The sequence below is a fragment of the Centropristis striata genome, chromosome 17, assembly GCF_030273125.1.
Source record: "Centropristis striata isolate RG_2023a ecotype Rhode Island chromosome 17, C.striata_1.0, whole genome shotgun sequence".
NCBI classification, from domain to species: Eukaryota; Metazoa; Chordata; class Actinopteri; order Perciformes; family Serranidae; genus Centropristis; species Centropristis striata.
This window is the reverse complement of record NC_081533.1, coordinates 3,910,871-3,929,823: the sequence shown is the minus strand read 5'-3', so window position 1 is coordinate 3,929,823 and position 18,953 is coordinate 3,910,871. Positions and strand designations below refer to the sequence as shown.

The window sequence follows — 18,953 nt, the reverse complement described above, 5'->3', positions numbered from 1 at the left end:
TTAAGGCTCTTACTATGACCAACGAAGTATTGAGGTGTGTCAGCTCAGTGTGATAGCAGACTGACTAGAAGACAGAAGGTTGTTGGTTCAAACCTCATGACAGAAAGTTAGTTTTTAAAGTCTAACACTACAATGAAGAAGTCAAATAGGACCAAAAGCAGCAGCTGGGTGTCAGAGGAGATCACTCAGGGAGACAGAAGGTTGTAGGTTTGATCCTTATGAGCTGCAGTGAGTTTTGAGGCTGAACATGGACAGTAAGAAGTCAAACAGCCCCACTGGTTGGTTCTGACAGATCAATGCAGGAGCTTATAGATCTGAATTTTTCCATGTGGATGAATGAAGTATCAATCAATCAATCAATCCAAAAGTATGTAAAATTACTTTTTAATGAGACAGTATACTATGAATTTTACAAGACTCAAAATTCATAAGATTCAAACCTCACTGAGCTATAACTGTCCTATTTTACAGTAGTTTTGGACGTATTATACATTTAGTACGACCAACAAGCTATTTTAAATCTCTTTTATGCATTTTTTGGAAAAACAACAGAATGACCACATTTTTTACTTTTTCAACTTATGATAAATGATTATTTTTGTTTTTCTGTTAATCTGGAAAACCAACCCACTGCATGTACCAACAGACTATAATAAGACCATTTTTGAGAGTATCAGGACATTTAAAATTTGTATGAATTTTCACAAAAAAATGAGACATGCTATAGTATGACTTTTTTTGTAAAATTTTGTAGATCCCAAAATATGGTGGGTTTTTTTTTGTGATTTATGAAAAAGCCACCCTGTTACATGTATCAACAGACTATAACACAGTCATTTTAAGCATTTTTCGTCATTATGAAATATGACCATTTTTGACAAAAAACAACATGCGATAGTAAAGCCCCCCCCACCCCCCACCCCCCATTTTTTTCAACATTCCATGAAATGTGTTTTTCTGTCATTTCTGGCGCTATTTTGCTCTAATATGTATCAACAGACAATAATTGGGCAATTTAAAGCATTTTAAAATTGTACAATTTTTGACAAAAGTAGTATTTTTATTCATTTTGAACATCCCATAAATTGTGTTTTTCTGTCACTTCTGGCCATATTATGCTCTAATACATACATTTTGCCATTTTTGACAAAAATCGACATGCTAAAATGTAGTGGATTATAAGTATAAAGTGACATATAAAGAACAAAGTAAGTAAAACTCATATTGTAAAGAAGTACAGACTCCATGCTTCAGTAAACTACCTCTATGTATCAACAAGGATTCTTCACTGAGTCGTGGAGTATAAATCTTTCACTCTGTCTTATGATCGTGATGATGCAGAACAGACACATGGAGATATTCTTACTGTCAGAAGTGAATCACTCCAGCATGAAATGATCCTCTGATAACTTCTTCCTCAGTGTTTTATTGTTTTAAGGATTCTGAACTTGGACCAGAGGACGTGCAAACTTCAACACAAGGCAATGTAAGAATATATTTTCTTTTTTAATTATATGAATCCTACTGTAAAGATTTAGTATGTGGTGATATTTAACAGATAATAATGTGTTTTATTCTGTCAGTAAAGAGACATTTCAACACTTGAATCAATCTGACAGCTTTTCTTTATGTTTTAACAACAACATGAGGAAGTTTTTGATGCTCATGTTCTGTTGCATGGAGCCTGTTATCATGGAGCCACAATGTGTTTTTAAAGGAACTCAGAGTGATATTTATTATATTCATGTTAGTGGTGGAAGAAGTAATCAGATTACTTTACTGCAGTAAATATGCAGAAAGATTGTTTTATATATTCCAAATATTGTTGTTTTATTATTATTACTGGTGTATTTATGGAAGAAGAATGTTTGTGTTGTCCAGGTATTTTTATTTTTATTTTTATATATTAATATCCAGTTAATGTGGTTAAATGTATATAAAAATGAAAAATGACTTTATATTGATCATGTTTTTCATGTTGAATTTTGACCTCAAAGTAACTAAAGCTGTCAGCTAAATGTAGTGGAGTAAAAGTGTAAAGTTACATGAAATGGTTCATAGTGTGACAGCAGCCTGCAGGTTCCTCAGGGTTCCTCCTGCTGAAACATGTTTCCTGACACCACACTTTGCTTTCACTAGACGGCTCCAGAGGTTAAACTCCACATGATAAACTGGAGCCATCACTCCTGAGACACCAAACACACCAAGTCAGGGAACAGATCCTCCTCCAACAGGAAGTGGAGCACAACCAGAGAGTGGAGGAAGGATGCTCCTCTACTGTGGACTGGGACTGACAGCAGCAGCTCTGTTCACTCTTTGTTAAAGTTACTTTCTGCGTAAAAAACAAGCTTTCTGCTTCAGAGGTGGATTTGATAAAAGTTACAGTCCACCAGGTGAAGTAGAGGAAACATTTTAATCAACAACTTGAACAAATTAAATGTTCTACCACGGACAGAATAGTTGTCTGGCAGGTCATCAAACTGTAAGTCAGAACACATCAGCAGATATCAATAACAACAACTTTGATGCTTCCAGACCAGACGAGAGAAATCATGACAAAATCGCCAAAAATCCGTAATTTATCATAGAAAGAAATTGTACATTATTGTTGAAGTTTTACCTTTCGGTAGAAAAACATACCAAAACAAAGCTTAAACACGGTGATATTTCCTCAAAATCACTTTATTCTAGATTCAGAATCAGTTTTCAAATACAAAAAAAAAAAAAAAAAAACAATAAGTTAGAGCTGATCAATAGAGATATTGTCATTGTAAAGGAGGAGGAGATTCCTCGCAATGTGTGGAAACTTGGACAAGTACTAAATGTTTGTGAAGATGAAGATGGACTAGTGAGAAAGGTGACTTTACAGACAGGAAATCGAAGGCTCAATAAGGATGGTCAACGAGTTAATGCCACATCCATTCTTGAACGTCCTATTCATAAAGTAGTTGTACTTGTAGAGAACAAGTAAAATGAGTTCAGTGGAAATAACACCTACCTGATCAGAGAGTTCAAAGTATCAGATTTAATCTGAGAGTTACAGATACCCACTAATTGGTTCTGGAAATTACTAGATTTATATTTATATATATTTATATGTGCTTGTTTTTGTTTTATACATATTCATGGTCATTCAGGTTCCTAAGGTTATTAAAAGGTGATTAAAATACAATAAATGAGATGGTTTATTAATATGTCTTATAAAATGTTTGGTTAAATGTATTTCCTTTTGAGGGACTTTTATTGTGAAATATAAGGGTCTGATTTGTTGGCATTGTGGGAAATGTGAGGTGGAAATGTGAGGCCGGGTCAGTTTTGTTATGGTTCAGTTGCATTATGGGTCAGAGCAGTAGAGCAACAATTCTACATGTGGTCCAAGTGGCGCACACTGTAACTTTCTGTTTATATGTTTACAATGATAATTAACAGTGAGGGGGAGTTGCATGTGTTTTCAAACTTGTATGTCTTTATTTATTGTAGTTTTCACGGTGTCTGCTGAAGATACACCAGATGAAAATAAAGCTTTGAGACATCTGTGTGAGTCATGGCCATTCATTTCGTTGGACCGGTGTAGTTACAGGGTTGTTTGCCAACGCATCCTGTGTGGTTAAGGTTTGCTGCAGACTAACTGCCTAAACCTTGAAAAGGCTGGCAGGCTGCCGGTAGCAGTCAGTGGCTGGCTGCTGAGCTGCGAGCAGAGCAAACACATTCTAACAGTGAAAAGTGAATCACATCAGCATCAAATGTTCCTCTCATAACTTCTTCCTCCTTGTTTTACTGTTGTTATGGGGGACCTGACAACTAAACTGTGCACCATCATTTTCCACACTGCCAATACTTGAATGTCAAGCTGCAGAAAGTTAACCTGTGCCTTATACCTGCACAACAGGCCACTCTGTTGCACATTTTGACTGAACGTGACTGGGATTTCACCTGGCAGTCGGGCTCAGACTTGTTTTCCTGGCTGATGAGCAGAGTAAATACTGTGAGAAGTGAATTACATCAGCGTTTTAGATGTCTGGTTGTTTTGTGTTTTCTTGCAGCCTCTGTTCCAGCTGCTGACATGTTTAGAGACTCTCTGCTTCCTCAACTGGTGAATTGATGTTTATGTGTTTCTATAAAATGATAAATAAAAACTTTTAGTGTCAAATCCAAAGTTGCTGGAAAATTTGTATTTTTTTAAACAAACTCAAATAATTAAAAATTTTTCTTTTCAATTCTGCATCATTTTTGAGCTGCTGAAGGATTTTATTAAATTAATTTGCTGCACTAACTGACTGTTGAACTGAATGATTTGTTTATTTCTTCCTACAAGAAAAGAGGCTTTAAACTGATGTCGACAACAAAGCTTTCAGATCAAACCCTGGAGGAGGTTTAAATTAAGATATCTCATTAATAAAAAAGAAACAGTCTGAGTGTATTTAGTAAGCAGAGAATGAGTTCAAGTGTTGGTCAATGAGCTAAAAGTTCAACAGCTGATGTTGACAGAAATACAAGACAAACTGAGAATCACACTCAATGTTTGTTACTGTTTTATCTCCCTGAATTATTAAAGCTCAGACCACATGAGGCTTCGTCCTTGTAAGCCGGCGGTCCGGGATCGGATCCGGCTCCGAGTCCTTTCCTGCATGTCTCCCTTCAGCTCCGGATCTCTCTCTGTCACAGAGAAATAACCTTCCCATCATGCACTGCTCTGAAAACTGCAGCTGTCTCTAGTTTATGATGTTTAATGTCGCTGCAGAAAGATTTGATGACTTTAAGTTGAACTGGGAACCAAAACTGACGAGGAAGTTCACTTCATAACCAGAGAGGAAACTGAGAGAGCAGAGCTGCTGCAGCCTGAGAGAGAGGGGGGCTGATGCCAATATCTTTTTTTAGACCGAGTATATGTTTAACAGGCTGCTCTGTCATGTAGAATAACAAACACAGATCATGGAGAATGGATACAAGCTGAGTCTAGATTTGTCTCATATTTTATACAACATTTATATTAAAGATATGATCTAATGGGAAGTAACACAAGGTAGAAGAATTGAGATCTGCCTCTAAACCGTCTGTAGAAAGTGAGTTCATGTTGAAGAAGTCAGTCCGTTTATAGTCTGCAGCTTTGAGTCACCGTCCTCCAGCTTCATATTTCCTCTTTCTCAGTTGGAAACTGGCGCCATCTAGTGTCAGAAACACACTGCTGTATCTTTGCTCATTGTAATAAGTATGTGTCATGTTTCCTCTGTCTCAGCTGTGCACTGCAAAAAAGGTGTTTGGTCTAAAAACCAGATAAAAACAGTAAGTCTGAGGGAAATGATCTTGCTGCATGGACAGATAATTTACCTTCACAAGATTTCTTAAATTAAGATGACTAGATCTAGAAATAAGCATGTTGAACACTTAAAATAAGAAATTAACTCTTAAAACAAGATAAATTAAAGCTGCAACCAGCAATGAACTGGCCCGAGCAGAGTGACCTGATGATTATTTGGTTCTTTAGAAGTGTTAGATAATCTATCTTGTTTTAAGAGTCAATTTCTTACTTTAAGCGTTCAACATGCTTATTTCTAGATTTAATAATCTTAATGTAATAAATCTTGTGAAGTGAAATTTTCTCTCCATGCAGCAAGATCATTTCCCCCAGATTTAGTGCTCTCTCTCCCTCTCTCTCTCCCTCTCTCTCTCTCTCTCTCTCTCTCTCTCTCTCTCTCTCTCTCTGAGTGCGTGCTGAGAGTGGCTGGGTGAGTGTGTCGGAGAGCGATTGTAGCGTGTGTAAGTTTTTCAAACTCTTTTTGCTTGTTTTTCCTCCACTGGGAGTTTCTTGATGTATTTGTGCATCACTTCTCTTTCATTGAATCTGTTGCTGTGGTGTTTTTGAGCCGTTGTTTGGTTGTTTGTTTGTTTGTTTGTGTGGCGGCTGCCGCCGCAGCCATGCCCGGCATGACTGTGCGTGGAGTCTCCGGTTTGGAGAAGTTGACTCGCCGACACGCAGTCAAGCTTTCTCCGGCTGCTGGTGTTTCAGTGGAGGAGTGTAGTTTGGCTGTGGGAGCTGTTGTTGGCTGTGAAAGTATTAAATCTGCTTCACGGATAAATAGTGCTGTCGTCATCTTTCTGGACAGCACGGAGAAAGTGAATCAGCTGATTGAAGAGGGAGTAGTGATTCGCGGATCACTGACGCCGGTTCTGTCTCTCGTCAGTCCCGCAAAAAAAGTAATTATTTCAAATGTACCCCCCTTCCTAAAAAATGAGCTGTTGACCAAAGAGCTGGCCCGACACGGTCAGTTAGTGTCCCCCATTAAAATGATCCCCCTCGGTTGTAAATCTCCTCATCTGAAGCACGTCGTGTCTTTCAGACGGCAAGTGTTTATGGTCATGAAGAACAATGAGGATCTGAATTTAGTTTTCAGTTTCCGGCTCGATGATTTTTCGTACACTATCCATGTGACAACAGACACACTTAAATGTTTTGGATGTGGGGCAGAGGGACACCTGGTCCGCTCATGTCCGCAGAGAGAGGGAGACCATCAGGCTGCTCCGCCTGCAGCAGAGACTCCCGTCAGAGCTGACGGTCAGCCTGCAGCACAGACACACACACACACAGACACACACACTGACACACCAAACACACACACAGACACACACACTGACACACCACACACACACACAGACACACACACAGACATACAGACAGACATGGAGGCGGGTGGAAGCAGGGCGGACAGTGAACATGATGATTTAAATGTGCAGACTGAAGCTGCAGGAATCCTTCTGACTCAGCAGGAGGTCAGTGGGGAGGCTGAGCTGAAGGAGAAGGTCGGCCAGACTGCAACCAGAGTGGCTGAGTCTGTGTTGGACTTTGAGGAAAATGTGTTGGATGAAGATGTGTTAAAGTTGTCTGTGAAAAGGAAAAGTACAGATACAAAAGTTAATGATAATGATGAAAATAATAAGAAAATGTCAAAGAAAGAGCAGAAGGTGCTTTCCCAGTCCAGTTACACTCAGAGTGACAGCCAGCAGACACAGGAGAGTGACGGTGAGGAAAATGACATGCAGGTTGAGATGCAGAGTGGGTACTCAGTCCAGAGGGTCCGAACCTTCCTCAAACAAACAAAGGGGATGAGGGCAGTAAAGATCGAGGAGTATTTCCCTGACTTACAGCTTTTTCATGACTCTGTCAGATATCTCATGAAAAATTCAGCTGACATAGAGCCGGCTCCTTTCACTGATCCAGAGATATTCAGACTGAAGAAAATGTTACTGAAGGTTAGAGCACAATTAGCCAACGATGTATAAATGTCTTTTTTTCCTTTTTTTCTTTCTTTTGTCTTTATTAAGATGCAGCTTTACTTTCAAAATGGGTGACATAAAGCTGGGATCTTTAAATATTAATGGTGCTCGTGAGGAGGCCAAGAGAGCTTCTCTGTTTACTCTCATAAAAAATAAAAAGTTGAATGTGATGTTTCTGCAGGAAACCCACAGTACTCCTGACAATGAGTGTGATTGGAAGAAGGAATGGAGTGGGGAGGCTTTCCTCAGTCACAAGAGCAGTAACAGTGGGGGGGTGGCTATTCTCTTCTCCAGAGACCTCTTACCTTTCTCCTGTACTGTGGAAGAAATAGTACCAGGTCGCTTGTTAAAATTAAATACTGTGTTTGAAAAAATTAAAATGGTGTTCATAAATGTATATGCTCCAACTGTGGGATTGGAAAGGATCGTTTTCTTGGACGTCCTCATAAATGTCCTGAGTAAATGTGAAAGTGATGAGTTTTTGTTTCTTGGAGGTGATTTCAATTGTACGGAGCAGCCTTTGTTAGACAGGAACCATCAGGAGCCACACGCTGCCTCGACCTCCTGCCTCCTGAAACTTATTGAACAGTTTGAACTGTGTGATGTCTGGAGACACTTTCATAAAGAGCAGCGGCAGTTTACCTGGGTCCACACCAAGGATAACCTGTTGTCTTTGGCCAGGTTAGATAGAGTGTACTGCTTCAAGCATCATTTGAGTGTGGTTAAAAGTTGTGTAATTTGTCCTGTAGGTTTTTCTGACCATTCTATTGTACAGTGTTCTGTATTTATTAAAGATGTCAGGTGTAAGAGTGCATACTGGCATTTTAACATCACTCTTTTATCTGATCATGGTTTTAAAAATGCTTTTATTTTTTTCTGGAGACAGTACAGAAGGACAAAGTCTGAATACAGCTCTGTGCAGCAGTGGTGGGATGTAGGCAAGGTAAAAATTAAACAGCTTTGTCTACAATACACTCTCAGTGTCACTAAGGACATGGCCCGGTCTATGAGAGCTCTGGAGAGAGAAGTGGTGGAGCTGCAGGAACTAGCAGACTCCACAGGAGAACGAGAACATATTCAGGTTCTCAAAAGTAAAAGATCAGCTCTGTCTGACCTGCTGGGTTTCTCTGCTCAGGGTGCTCTGGTCCGCTCTCGTTTCCAGAGCATAGCTCAAATGGATGCTCCCTCTCACTTTTTCTTCAGCCTGGAGCAGAAGAACGGTCAGAGGAGGCTGAGGCACTCTCTGCGCTCTGACACCGGTCAGCTGCTGCAGGACTCTGCAGAGATCCGGCAGAGTGCTTCTGCATTTTATCAGGAACTGTACAGGACTGTTTTCCAGGAGGAGCCAGAGGTGGCGCTGTCCTTCTATGAGGGTCTTCCTCAGGTCTCAGAGGAGGACAATTTGAAGTTGGAGGCTGAGCTCTCTGCTGAGGAGCTGCAGGCGGCCCTGCAGAGCCTGCAGAGCGGCAAGGCTCCAGGGATCGATGGTCTCCCTGCTGACTTCTATAAGACTTTCTGGCCTGTGATAGGTGAAGACTTGCTGTGTGTCCTCAGGGACAGTCTGAAGACGGGGGCGGCTGCCCCTAAGCTGCAGGAGGGCTGTCCTCACCCTGCTGCCTAAGAAGGGGGACCTTCAAAACATTAAAAACTGGCGTCCTGTATCTTTGCTCTGTACTGATTATAAACTGTTTTCTAAAGTGTTGGCTACCAGGCTGAGGAAAGTGATGGAGCATGTAATTCATGTCGACCAGAGCTACTGTGTACCCAGCAGGTTGATATCTGACAACATTATTCTGATTCGGGACATTTTGGACCTCTCTGGTTCATTGGGTTGTGAGCTTGGTCTGATTTCTCTAGATCAAGAAAAGGCTTTTGACCGGGTTGAACACAAATACTTGTGGCAGACGCTACAAGCTTTTGGGTTCAGCCCTGGTCTCATAGCCCAGATCCAGGTCTTGTACTGTGACATTGAGAGTGTACTAAAGATTAACGGTGGTTTGAGTGCTCCGTTCAGCGTCCAGAGGGGCGTCAGACAGGGCTGCTCCCTGTCTGGCATGCTGTATTCTTTAGCCCTAGAGCCTCTTCTGCACAAGCTCAGAAAATCCTTATCTGGTGTCTCTTTTCCGGGTTTTAAAAAATGTTTTAAACTTTCTGCTTATGCAGATGATGTCATTGTCTTTGTTAAAAAACAAGACGATATAAATGTGTTAAATGAAGCTGTTGTGAGCTTTGGTAAGTTATCCTCTGCTAAGGTCAACTGGGGTAAGAGTGAGGCTTTAGCAGTTGGTGTTGGGCTGAGCAGGAAGCTGGTTTTACCAGGAGGGTTGGTGTGGAGAAGGGGTGGTTTTAAATATCTTGGGGTCCACCTTGGTGAAGAAGCCAATAAGAACTGGGACAATCTGGTAGAAAGGGTTGAAGGTAGGCTTAAGAAGTGGAGATGGGTTCTGCCGAAAATGTCTTTTAAAGGTCGGATCCTGGTCATCAACAACCTGGTGTCCTCCATGCTGTGGCACCGGCTGGCGTGCCTGGACCCTCCATCCAACCTGCTGTCCCGGGTGCAGTCTGTTCTGGTGGATTTCTTCTGGGATCGTCTGCACTGGGTCCCTCAGAGCGTCCTGTTCCTGCCCAAGGAGGAAGGGGGACTAGGACTCGTCCACTTGGCGAGCAGGGGAGCTGCTTTCAGGCTCCAGTTCATCAGAAGACTCCTGACTGGACCTGCTGATCTGGTCTGGAGACCTGTGGCTCGAGCCATTCTGGAGCGGAGTGGTGCGCTGGGTCTTGCCGAACCTCTTTTCTTAATGGATTTAAATGGATGTAAACTGAACAATTTCCCAGGATTTTACAAAGGGCTTTTTAAAGTGTGGGGACTGTTCCACAAAGAAAGAACAAAAAACTGTGACTCACTGTTCTGGCTCCTCAAAGAGCCTGTGGTCCATGGGACTCGTCTCAGGAGCGAAGCAGGGCCGTCCCTGCTCCAGAAACTGTGTGAGGCTAACTGTGTCACACTGGGCCGGCTGGTGGAGGTTTGTGGTCCTGGTTTGGATGAAGCTGCAGGTCTGGCCTCACATATGGGGACCAGGTCTGTCAGGGTGGTGAGTGGCCTGCTGCGAGGCTGGAAGCAGCAGCTAACTGACTCTGAACTGCTTCTTATCACTGCATACAGCCAGGGGCAGGTCCAAGCCCAGGACAGGGATCCTTTCCCTGATGTCAGACTTGTTCCTGTGTTCACATGTAATGTTGGTTTTTTGTTGAAAATGAATCATGCCAGTAACAATGCACTGAGCACAATGACGGGTAAGGAAATGTACTATTTATCTGTAAAAGTTCTGAATCAGAAGAAGTTGAGTGTTGGGGCTGACACCCCGTGGAGGGCTCACTTCTCTCTGACGGAGGCTCGGAGGCCTGAGTGGAGAGCTCTGTACAAGCCTCCACTCACCAAAAGAACTGGAGATCTGCAGTGGAGGGTTCTTCATGGGATCGTGGCTGTCAATTCTTTTGTTTCTGTGTTGAACCCAACAGTCCCGGACACGTGTCCTTTCTGCCCACACAGAGAAACAGTGTTTCACTGTTTTCTGGAGTGTGCGCGACTGTTTTCTTTGTTTCAAATGTTGACTTGGCTGTTCCTCTCTTTCCGTGAAACTTTCTCACATGAAACATTCATTCTTGGCTTCAGGTATTCCAAAAGAAGGAAAATGAAGTGCCAGCTACTCAACTTCATCTTAGGTCAGGCAAAGCTGGCCATTTACCTGAGCAGGAAAAACAAAATGAATGACTTGATGGATTGTGATGTGAGTGTGATTTTTCTTCGCATGTTGAAGGCAAGACTGAAAACTGATTTCAGTTTTTACAGTTTGTCCAAGAATGTGGGTGAGTTTAAGAATGTTTGGTGCCTTGAACACGTGTTGTGTTCTGTAGAGAACGATGAGCTGCTGTTTGGAACTATTTTCAACTGAATCTAACTTAATTTATTTTGTTTTTTATTTTTTATTTTTTTATTTTACTTTATTTTTATTTACCTGTTTTGTCTGTTTTGATTTAGTTATTCTGTGACAAGCAAATAAAGGTGGTTTGAAAAATCAAAAATCTCTCTCTCTCTCTCTCTCTCTCTCTCTCTCTCCCTCTCTCTCTCTCTCTCTCTCTCTCCCTCTCTCTCCCTCTCTCTCTCTCTCTCTCTCCGCCACAGTCACTGTCTTTGTTTGGTTTAGTTGCTTTTGTTTCTTAGTTACTTTCATCTTATTCACCTGCATTTCATCACATTACCTGCATGCACACATCTCACAACTGATCTATTATTCTAATTTAACAGATAAATATGTGTCACATGACACCTGTAATGTGTGAACTTTGAGCTCATGTGTGTGTGACTCTTCACCTCTGTCTCCTCTCACAGGGAGAAGATTATCTGCAGCATCCTGCTGCTCCTCAGCCTGACCTCCTGTGTCTCTGGTTAGTTGACTCCTTCACTTTATTATCCACAAAGAAGAAGAAAGTCTGTCTGCTCCTCACTTTCCCTCTCTGTCTCCTCAGCAGGAACATTTGTAGTGAATGTGACTCAGAGCTCCTATCAGGCAGAGGAGAACCAGAACATCACACTGGAGTGGACCTTCACCACCAAACCTGAAGCTTCAACCAAACGCCTTTTTATCTTCTGCCAGCTGTTAGCTGAACTCAGACCTTTAGTCCTGTTTCATCTACATGAAGGTGTTGAGGTCTCAGAGTCTCAGGATCAACAGTTTGCAGGACGAGTCCAGTTTGACAAAGACGTCCTCAGAGAAGGACGACTCAGACTTCATGTGTCCAGACTCAGGATCAATGACTCTGGACTTTATGTGTGTGAAGACCTCAATGGGAGAACAAATTTCGAATGGCATCCCAACGTCACTGGTAAGTTGATTCAGTAAAAGTATTTGATAAATGAAAGTTGCAGATGTTTGATTCTTTTACTCAGTAAAAACACTGCAGCACTATGAGGCTGGATTAGATGAGACAGACTGGCTTTCAATCACTGACTTAGAATACGAATATATTTATTCTTTTCAATTAAAAAAAGGTTTCCTCTCCTCCAACCCGCTGAGTTTATTTTCTGTCCTTTCCAGCAGCTGCTGATGAGCCCAAACCTCAGAGAGCGACAGTGAGACCACAACCAGAGGCTCGGGGAGATTATTTTCTCTTCAGTGGACTGACAGTGTTACTAGCAGCAGTTCTACTGGTTCTCTGTGGTGGAGTGGGAGGTTTCAGAGCTGGTGTAATGATTTTATATGTTGCAGCGTACTTATATGGTTTTATTACTGCCAGGTAATAAAGTCATAACCAAAGAAACAACGAGAGACAACCTCTAGGGTTTTCTTAAAGTTTTAGAAAATTAAATGTATATATGCACTATTTATTATTATATCTGTTCTAATGTGACATCAAGATAGTTTAGCAATCATTCGTTGAGATCCAATTATATTTTAGATGTATAAAATCTGGAGGACTAAACACTACAACACTTTATTTTGTTATTGCTGTTATTTATTTATGAAATTGTTTCTAAAACTAAACAGAAGTTTTTCTTCTTGTACAATTTTGACACAGACTTTTCGCATCTCTCTAACTTTGTTCAACACATAAATGATGCGACTGCTGTTTTCTATTTTCATTCATTCATTTTCCTTAACTCAGGTAGCAGGGGGCTCCGATCCCACCTGACATTGGGTAAAAGAAAGGACAAGTCTCCAGATTATGACAGGGCAGACAACCAATCACCCTGCCATTCACTTCTACGAGCAATTTAGTCACCAATTAAACCTAAACTGCATGTTTTTAGACAGTGAATTACTTACGTAAAAAGTTGTTTACTTTTGTTTTCAAACGGGACACAAACCCCGTTCTCCTGGTGAAAGTGTGACATCTGCCATTTAAACTCTGCATCAACGTCAATCACTACTACGTCAGCAAGATTGGCGGTGGAGGACAGTCTAAAATGTATATATGTATCTATAATGCAGTATAGCTAATGAAAATGTGTTACACTTTACTTAACGCCAACAATGAAACATCATGATAAGCAATACTGCATTATAGATGCGTCTATATGAACCTCACTTTACTTAAAGCATACATTGATCATTTATTTATACTTATGGCGTCCTATGAGTCCTTATAACAATTGATTGTTGAGGTGTTTGTATAGACGGGTATGAGTAGTTGTAATGTATTATAAGCCTCATCAGTCAGCCTGTAGTTTATAACCAGTCAAGAGCACTCATAAGACACTTGGATTTATAAGTCATTATAAGCTATATATTTATATATTTATAACTGTTGATATAGTGCATCATGAAGCTTTATATGTGTTTATGAATGCAGTCATAATGCATTATGATTGATTATAATGAGCATTATAATTCACTATGAATGCGCTCATAATGCACTATAGATGTAGTCTTCATAGAAAGTGTTACCGAAACCTATTCTCACGTCCCTCATGTCTCAAACACAATTCTCTGAATCCATGTTGCTTCGGTCAGTATGCATATACTTTCATTTCTCTTAAAAAGAGATGCCTCAGGTTTTTTCTTTTCCTATGGCTCAGTTAAAGCTTCCTCATGTGCTGGTTATTCTGAGAAGGGTTATTAGTCTGAATTGTGAAGTGAACTGGAGATTTCTCCCATATGCTTCCTGTTTTGTTTTATTTTCGTACTAAACAAATTGCTGTGTACTCAAAGTGTTCTACCAGATTCTCACATTGTAAAAGAGGAACAAAATGTTTCTGCGAAAGCTGATTTCCATCAAAGCATTTTACAGCAATTGTGTTCCCATTTCTCAGCAACAACTAATGGGATGGGTCAATAAACAAATGATTTTCTGTGTTCTCATTGAAAATCAGTGATTCCTCAAGATATAAGCAAAGGATAAATGAAACAAAGCACACTGTAAAAAAAAAGAAAAGTTGGGTGAACTCAAAATTTCAAGGCAACGAACTTCAATAACATTTTAAGTTGGATAATTAAACTAAATATTTTAAGTTTTGTTTTTGAGTTTGCGCAACTCTGAATTCAGGTTTTTGTCAACTCAACTGTAAGTTGAACTAACTTATAATTTAACATTGTAATAACTTTTAATCCTTACTTCTGCTAACTTCTGCAATGTGCTGAATTGGCACGATTGTAACGCCGCTATGAAATGTCAGCTAATGTTGCGACCACAATTTTGAGTTAGCATTGATACGCTAATGGCTACTCTTGTAGCTGTAACAAGCAGCGCAGCTAGCATCAGTTAGCCGCTAGCTTTCACTAATGACCGAAAACCTGTTTGTGTTTAAATGTTGAAAATGTGTAGGTTTCTCCAACAAACGACGTACGACACTGCACAACACAACTCAGAATAAAATTCCCGCATCATTTTAATTAATTTAATTAAGGGTTGACTACCTGTGTGGACTCCAGCTCAGGCAGCACAGCACAGCCACAACTCGGAAAGTTGGCTTTCCCGCATTTCACAACAAAGAAATAGAGTTAGCAGAACTATTGTCCCTTGTTTTGAACCCCACCTTAAAGATATAAGTACCAACAACTCACCAAGTTGTTTTTGAGCAGACAACTGGCTTCCTTTGTTGTGCTAACTTACATTAATACCCTAAATGTCAATAATTTATATTTCCAAGTTTAACCAACTTAAATCACTGTTTTAGGCCAAAAAAATACAAGTCGGCTTTTTTACAGTGGGGAACCAAGGAAGACATTGGGGGGCCTGTCTGTGCAAGTAGGCACTTATGGCGTCATATTTGAGTCAAAAGTCGCGTGAGCGATAACACATCTGCACGTGCATTTATTTCGTGTCACGCGTGCAGATTTCAACCGCCCCCAATGTGTCAAAAGTCCTCGCTCCGCACGAGCAGAGCTCCACCGCGAGCGAGCACGGAGGAGAATCTGCTTCGCTCTGTTGCTGAATATGTGCGCAAAGATCCAAAAAGTGCACGCGGCAGTTGAAATCTGCACGCGTGACACGAAATAAATGCGCGTGCAGATGTGTTATCACTCGCGCGACTTTTGACTCAAATATGACGCCATAGGCGCTGAGCTGTTGGTCCTGCAGTCGCAGACAATTTGGATCTGTGAGGTTCTCCGTCTCCCGCTGGAGGTCTGACTCCCAGACGAAGACGGCAGTAAAGCCAGATCCACGTGTGAACTGGATGCTGCTGAAGGCTCCATTGGAGTGGAAACTGGCTTCATACCTGATGGCACTGACAAGCATTTAGAAAAATTATATTCTTGCTGATTGTCGTTGCACATCTGCATTGCATTTTGATAGTTTTGTAAAAACTTTTTGTAGTAACTTTAACATACTTAACATAGCTACATTGCAAGTTGTGTCAAATCCGTATTTATTTTAACATTTAAGATAAAGTGGGGTAAGATTTGTTCTAATTGGGCTTCAAAACTCACCTTCTAAAAACTGATTATGCTGTTTTATGTTATGTCCATCACTACCATGCCATTTTGCCATTATTTTAAAAGTTTTGTTCTTTCTCATTTTATTTGAATTTGTGTGGATTTTTTGTTTTCTATTCAACAGGCCTTTAAGTATCTTAATTAGAGGCTGCAATCTATGTAAGAAGGTGAAGCTTGATGCTGCTGAGCTCTGAGAAAAGACATTACTGATGATAAGAGCACGCCCACTTCCATGTACTGCATTGATAAAAGTTAGACTCCCTCCTCAGACTCAGTGAATATCTGAAGAAGACGGCCTTGTTTCCACTGCTGTTTGAACCGATCTAGCTGATATTCAGGAAATCAAGGGGTGGTAAGCTAAAATTTCTTTCCCTCCTGTTTATGCTACATTTTATTCTTCTTCGTGTTTTTTTTTAATTATAGTGAATACAAATATGCAGAAATACAAAACAGCACATTTTGCACGTCTGTGTTTACATTTATAACAACCTTTTACAAGCATGTTGCCTGCTATGTTGTTTACTACATCTTTAAGCTCTATTGATAAGCATATTTGTTCACCGTTGGACTTTTCTGCTGTTTTTCTTCTTTGGGAGTCTGCAGCAGACTCAATGTTAAGGCTAGAGGAAGTAAGATATTGATATGAAACTTAGAAATAAAGTTAGGCTTTTTGTAGGAAGATAAAAGTGACCCAATTTTTACAGTGCAGTTAAAAGATGTGTATTGTAAATCTTTCTATATTTTGTATTGTGGAAGATACTACAGGTAAATCGTGTGAAAAAAAAAAATAGATATCAGCATAAGACTTCCCCAGTCGATGACTTACTTAAAGATAATTATTAAAGTAAGTAAGGAGGTTGGCATCAGCAGACCTGAGAGTCCAGTGGAGGAGCTCAGACAGGGCGTAGGGAGCCTGGTTATGGAGGGCTTTGTAGGTAATGGTGAGGACTTTGAAGTGGATTTGCTGGGGGATGGGAGCCAGTGGAGGTTATGGAGGACAGGAGTGATGTGGTCATGGGAGTTTTGGATATACTGTAGTTTCTTGAGAGTTTTGGATGGATTCAATGAAAATGAAGTCCACTGTGGCGGATGATATGACCCAGGGGCGAGTCTAGGGTCAGAGCTTTAGGGGTGCTGAGCACCCACTGAGCCCCGCTGCCACAACCCACCCTCAATCAACAGTCATTAGAATTGATTAGATTGAACTTTATTGTCACTGAACAAAGCAACAGCTACTTGGACATCAAAATGCAAAATATTGGCCATCTTTCTCTCTTTCCCTTGGCACTGACAATCATACACAAATATATTGTAGCAGACCATTTCCTACATTTTTAGTTATTTTGTCTTTTTTTGGTCATTGTGTGTCTTTTTTAGTTATTTTGTGTCTTTTTTTTGGTCATTTTGTGTCTTTTTTTAGTTATTTTGTGTCTTTTTTTGGTCATTTTGTGTCTTTTTTTAGTAATTTTGTGTCTTTTTTAAGTAATTGTGACCTGCTCCATTGAAATGAGTCACATTGACCCCGAAACACATTTTGAGATTTTGATATGTCTGTAAAGAGGAGACTCTTAGCTTCACGTCAATACCAACATTATGTTTCACGTGACCTCGTGCACGAGCACATACACAACACAGTACAGGCCTAGAAACCCATGTAGATAAGTATCCAAAACATATGGAATACAATAATGATAAAATATGAACAAATATACTGTACATAGGATGTAATACAGAATATATGATGGGTATTTAAATATAATAATACTTTAAAAATATTAATATAAAGAATATTTATAAAATATTAATTTGTGAGCCACGTGCACACATTTACTTACAGTTACTTACAAGTACATATCCATACAATTAAAAATATATATACAGACAATGGCCCTTTTAATATAATAATACAGAATATATTTTATATTATTTCATATTTATTTATTACTATTTCATAATTACACACTCACATGCATCAAGGAAGCAGGCAGTCCTCTGGTGTTGCTGCTTCTCACACTGCATCCTCTCATAGAGTCGTATGGAGCTTCACGAGATGGACCAAATGTTTTCATCTACAAAATAAGATAGCATAAATGAAAAATACAGTCATCACAAACCTTTTGGGCTGGCTAAATCACACTGAATCATTGTTGAATGAGGCCTGATCATTTCTGTATTATTGCTTCAAAATGATCATTCACTGATAGACAGACTGCAGCACAGGATTTAATACAGCCCCATATTCAGAAACATAACATATTCACCATACAGGTTATGATTCACCATATCAGATCTTTTAAACAATACTTTTACTATACATTAACCATACTTTAGGCTGTTTATTTTGTTATAGCCCAAAGATCTCCTCACCTTTGTGTCTCACAGCAAACCTGTCTCCTACAAATTATGTTTGTATATTACTGTTAAATAATTAGCCTCAGTTGTGTGGTGATAAGGTAATCACTGCCTGGATTATGTTCAGAAACAACAATTTTTTGAGTTAGTGAAACACTGATTTTCCTCATTATGTGAATAAATGTAATTTATAGGAGACAGTAGACACCTGAGACACACACCTGACACAACCACACCTGGGCTAACGTTACACACAGTGTAGTGTAGTTATCAAGCATTATTAGCTGCTTTCTTAGCCTGCTCTAGTGATTTTATTAGCCCTTACTAACAGAGAAAAAGAGGATCGTGTAGATAAAGTATAAGCACTTACCATCAGTCATCTCTTTAACTAGGTCACGTCTTCTCACGTCTCCTCCGGTGAACAGCAGCTAGCAGGCGCCGCTGTTGTGAAGTTTGCGGCTCCACTTGTACTCCAGAGCTATCGCAGTCTCTTTAACATTGTCCTCGTTTAGATAACTACAGTCAGAGACATTGTATGCTACCATCGGCTCATCCATGAGCGCAATATCTTCCTCCTCATCTTCCTCCAACTCACTCTCTCGTCATTATCTTGGCTAAAGTTAGCCGGACCGTTAGCGTCCTAGTCGGAGGTCTCTCTGTCTCTCTCTCTCTCTCTCCTCACCTACCGGTGCGGTGAAATAGTCCATAATTAACTCTGTCCAGGTATCATCACATGTAGCACCTCTAGCTCTGATTAAATTGAAATGTTTTGCAATGTTCTCCTCACATTAATCCATCTAGTTAAGCCAGCGATCTTCACCACTATCTGAACCACGTCATCCAGCCTGTCTGTGTGCCGCGAAAAACTTTCTGACAACGTTACGTTTAAAAGCT

The 18,953-nt window shown here is 40.2% G+C and overlaps 1 protein-coding gene across 1 annotated transcript in view; it reads left to right on the top strand.

Annotated features, from left to right (window-relative positions):
* LOC131989470 (uncharacterized) overlaps window positions 1-18,953 on the top strand; it is a 299,290-nt gene that overhangs the window by 184,403 nt on the left and 95,934 nt on the right. The window contains exon 5 of the mRNA XM_059354702.1: window positions 5,865-5,874. Within this exon, the coding sequence (XP_059210685.1) occupies window positions 5,865-5,874 (10 nt within the window). The remainder of the gene's footprint in view (window positions 1-5,864; window positions 5,875-18,953) is intronic.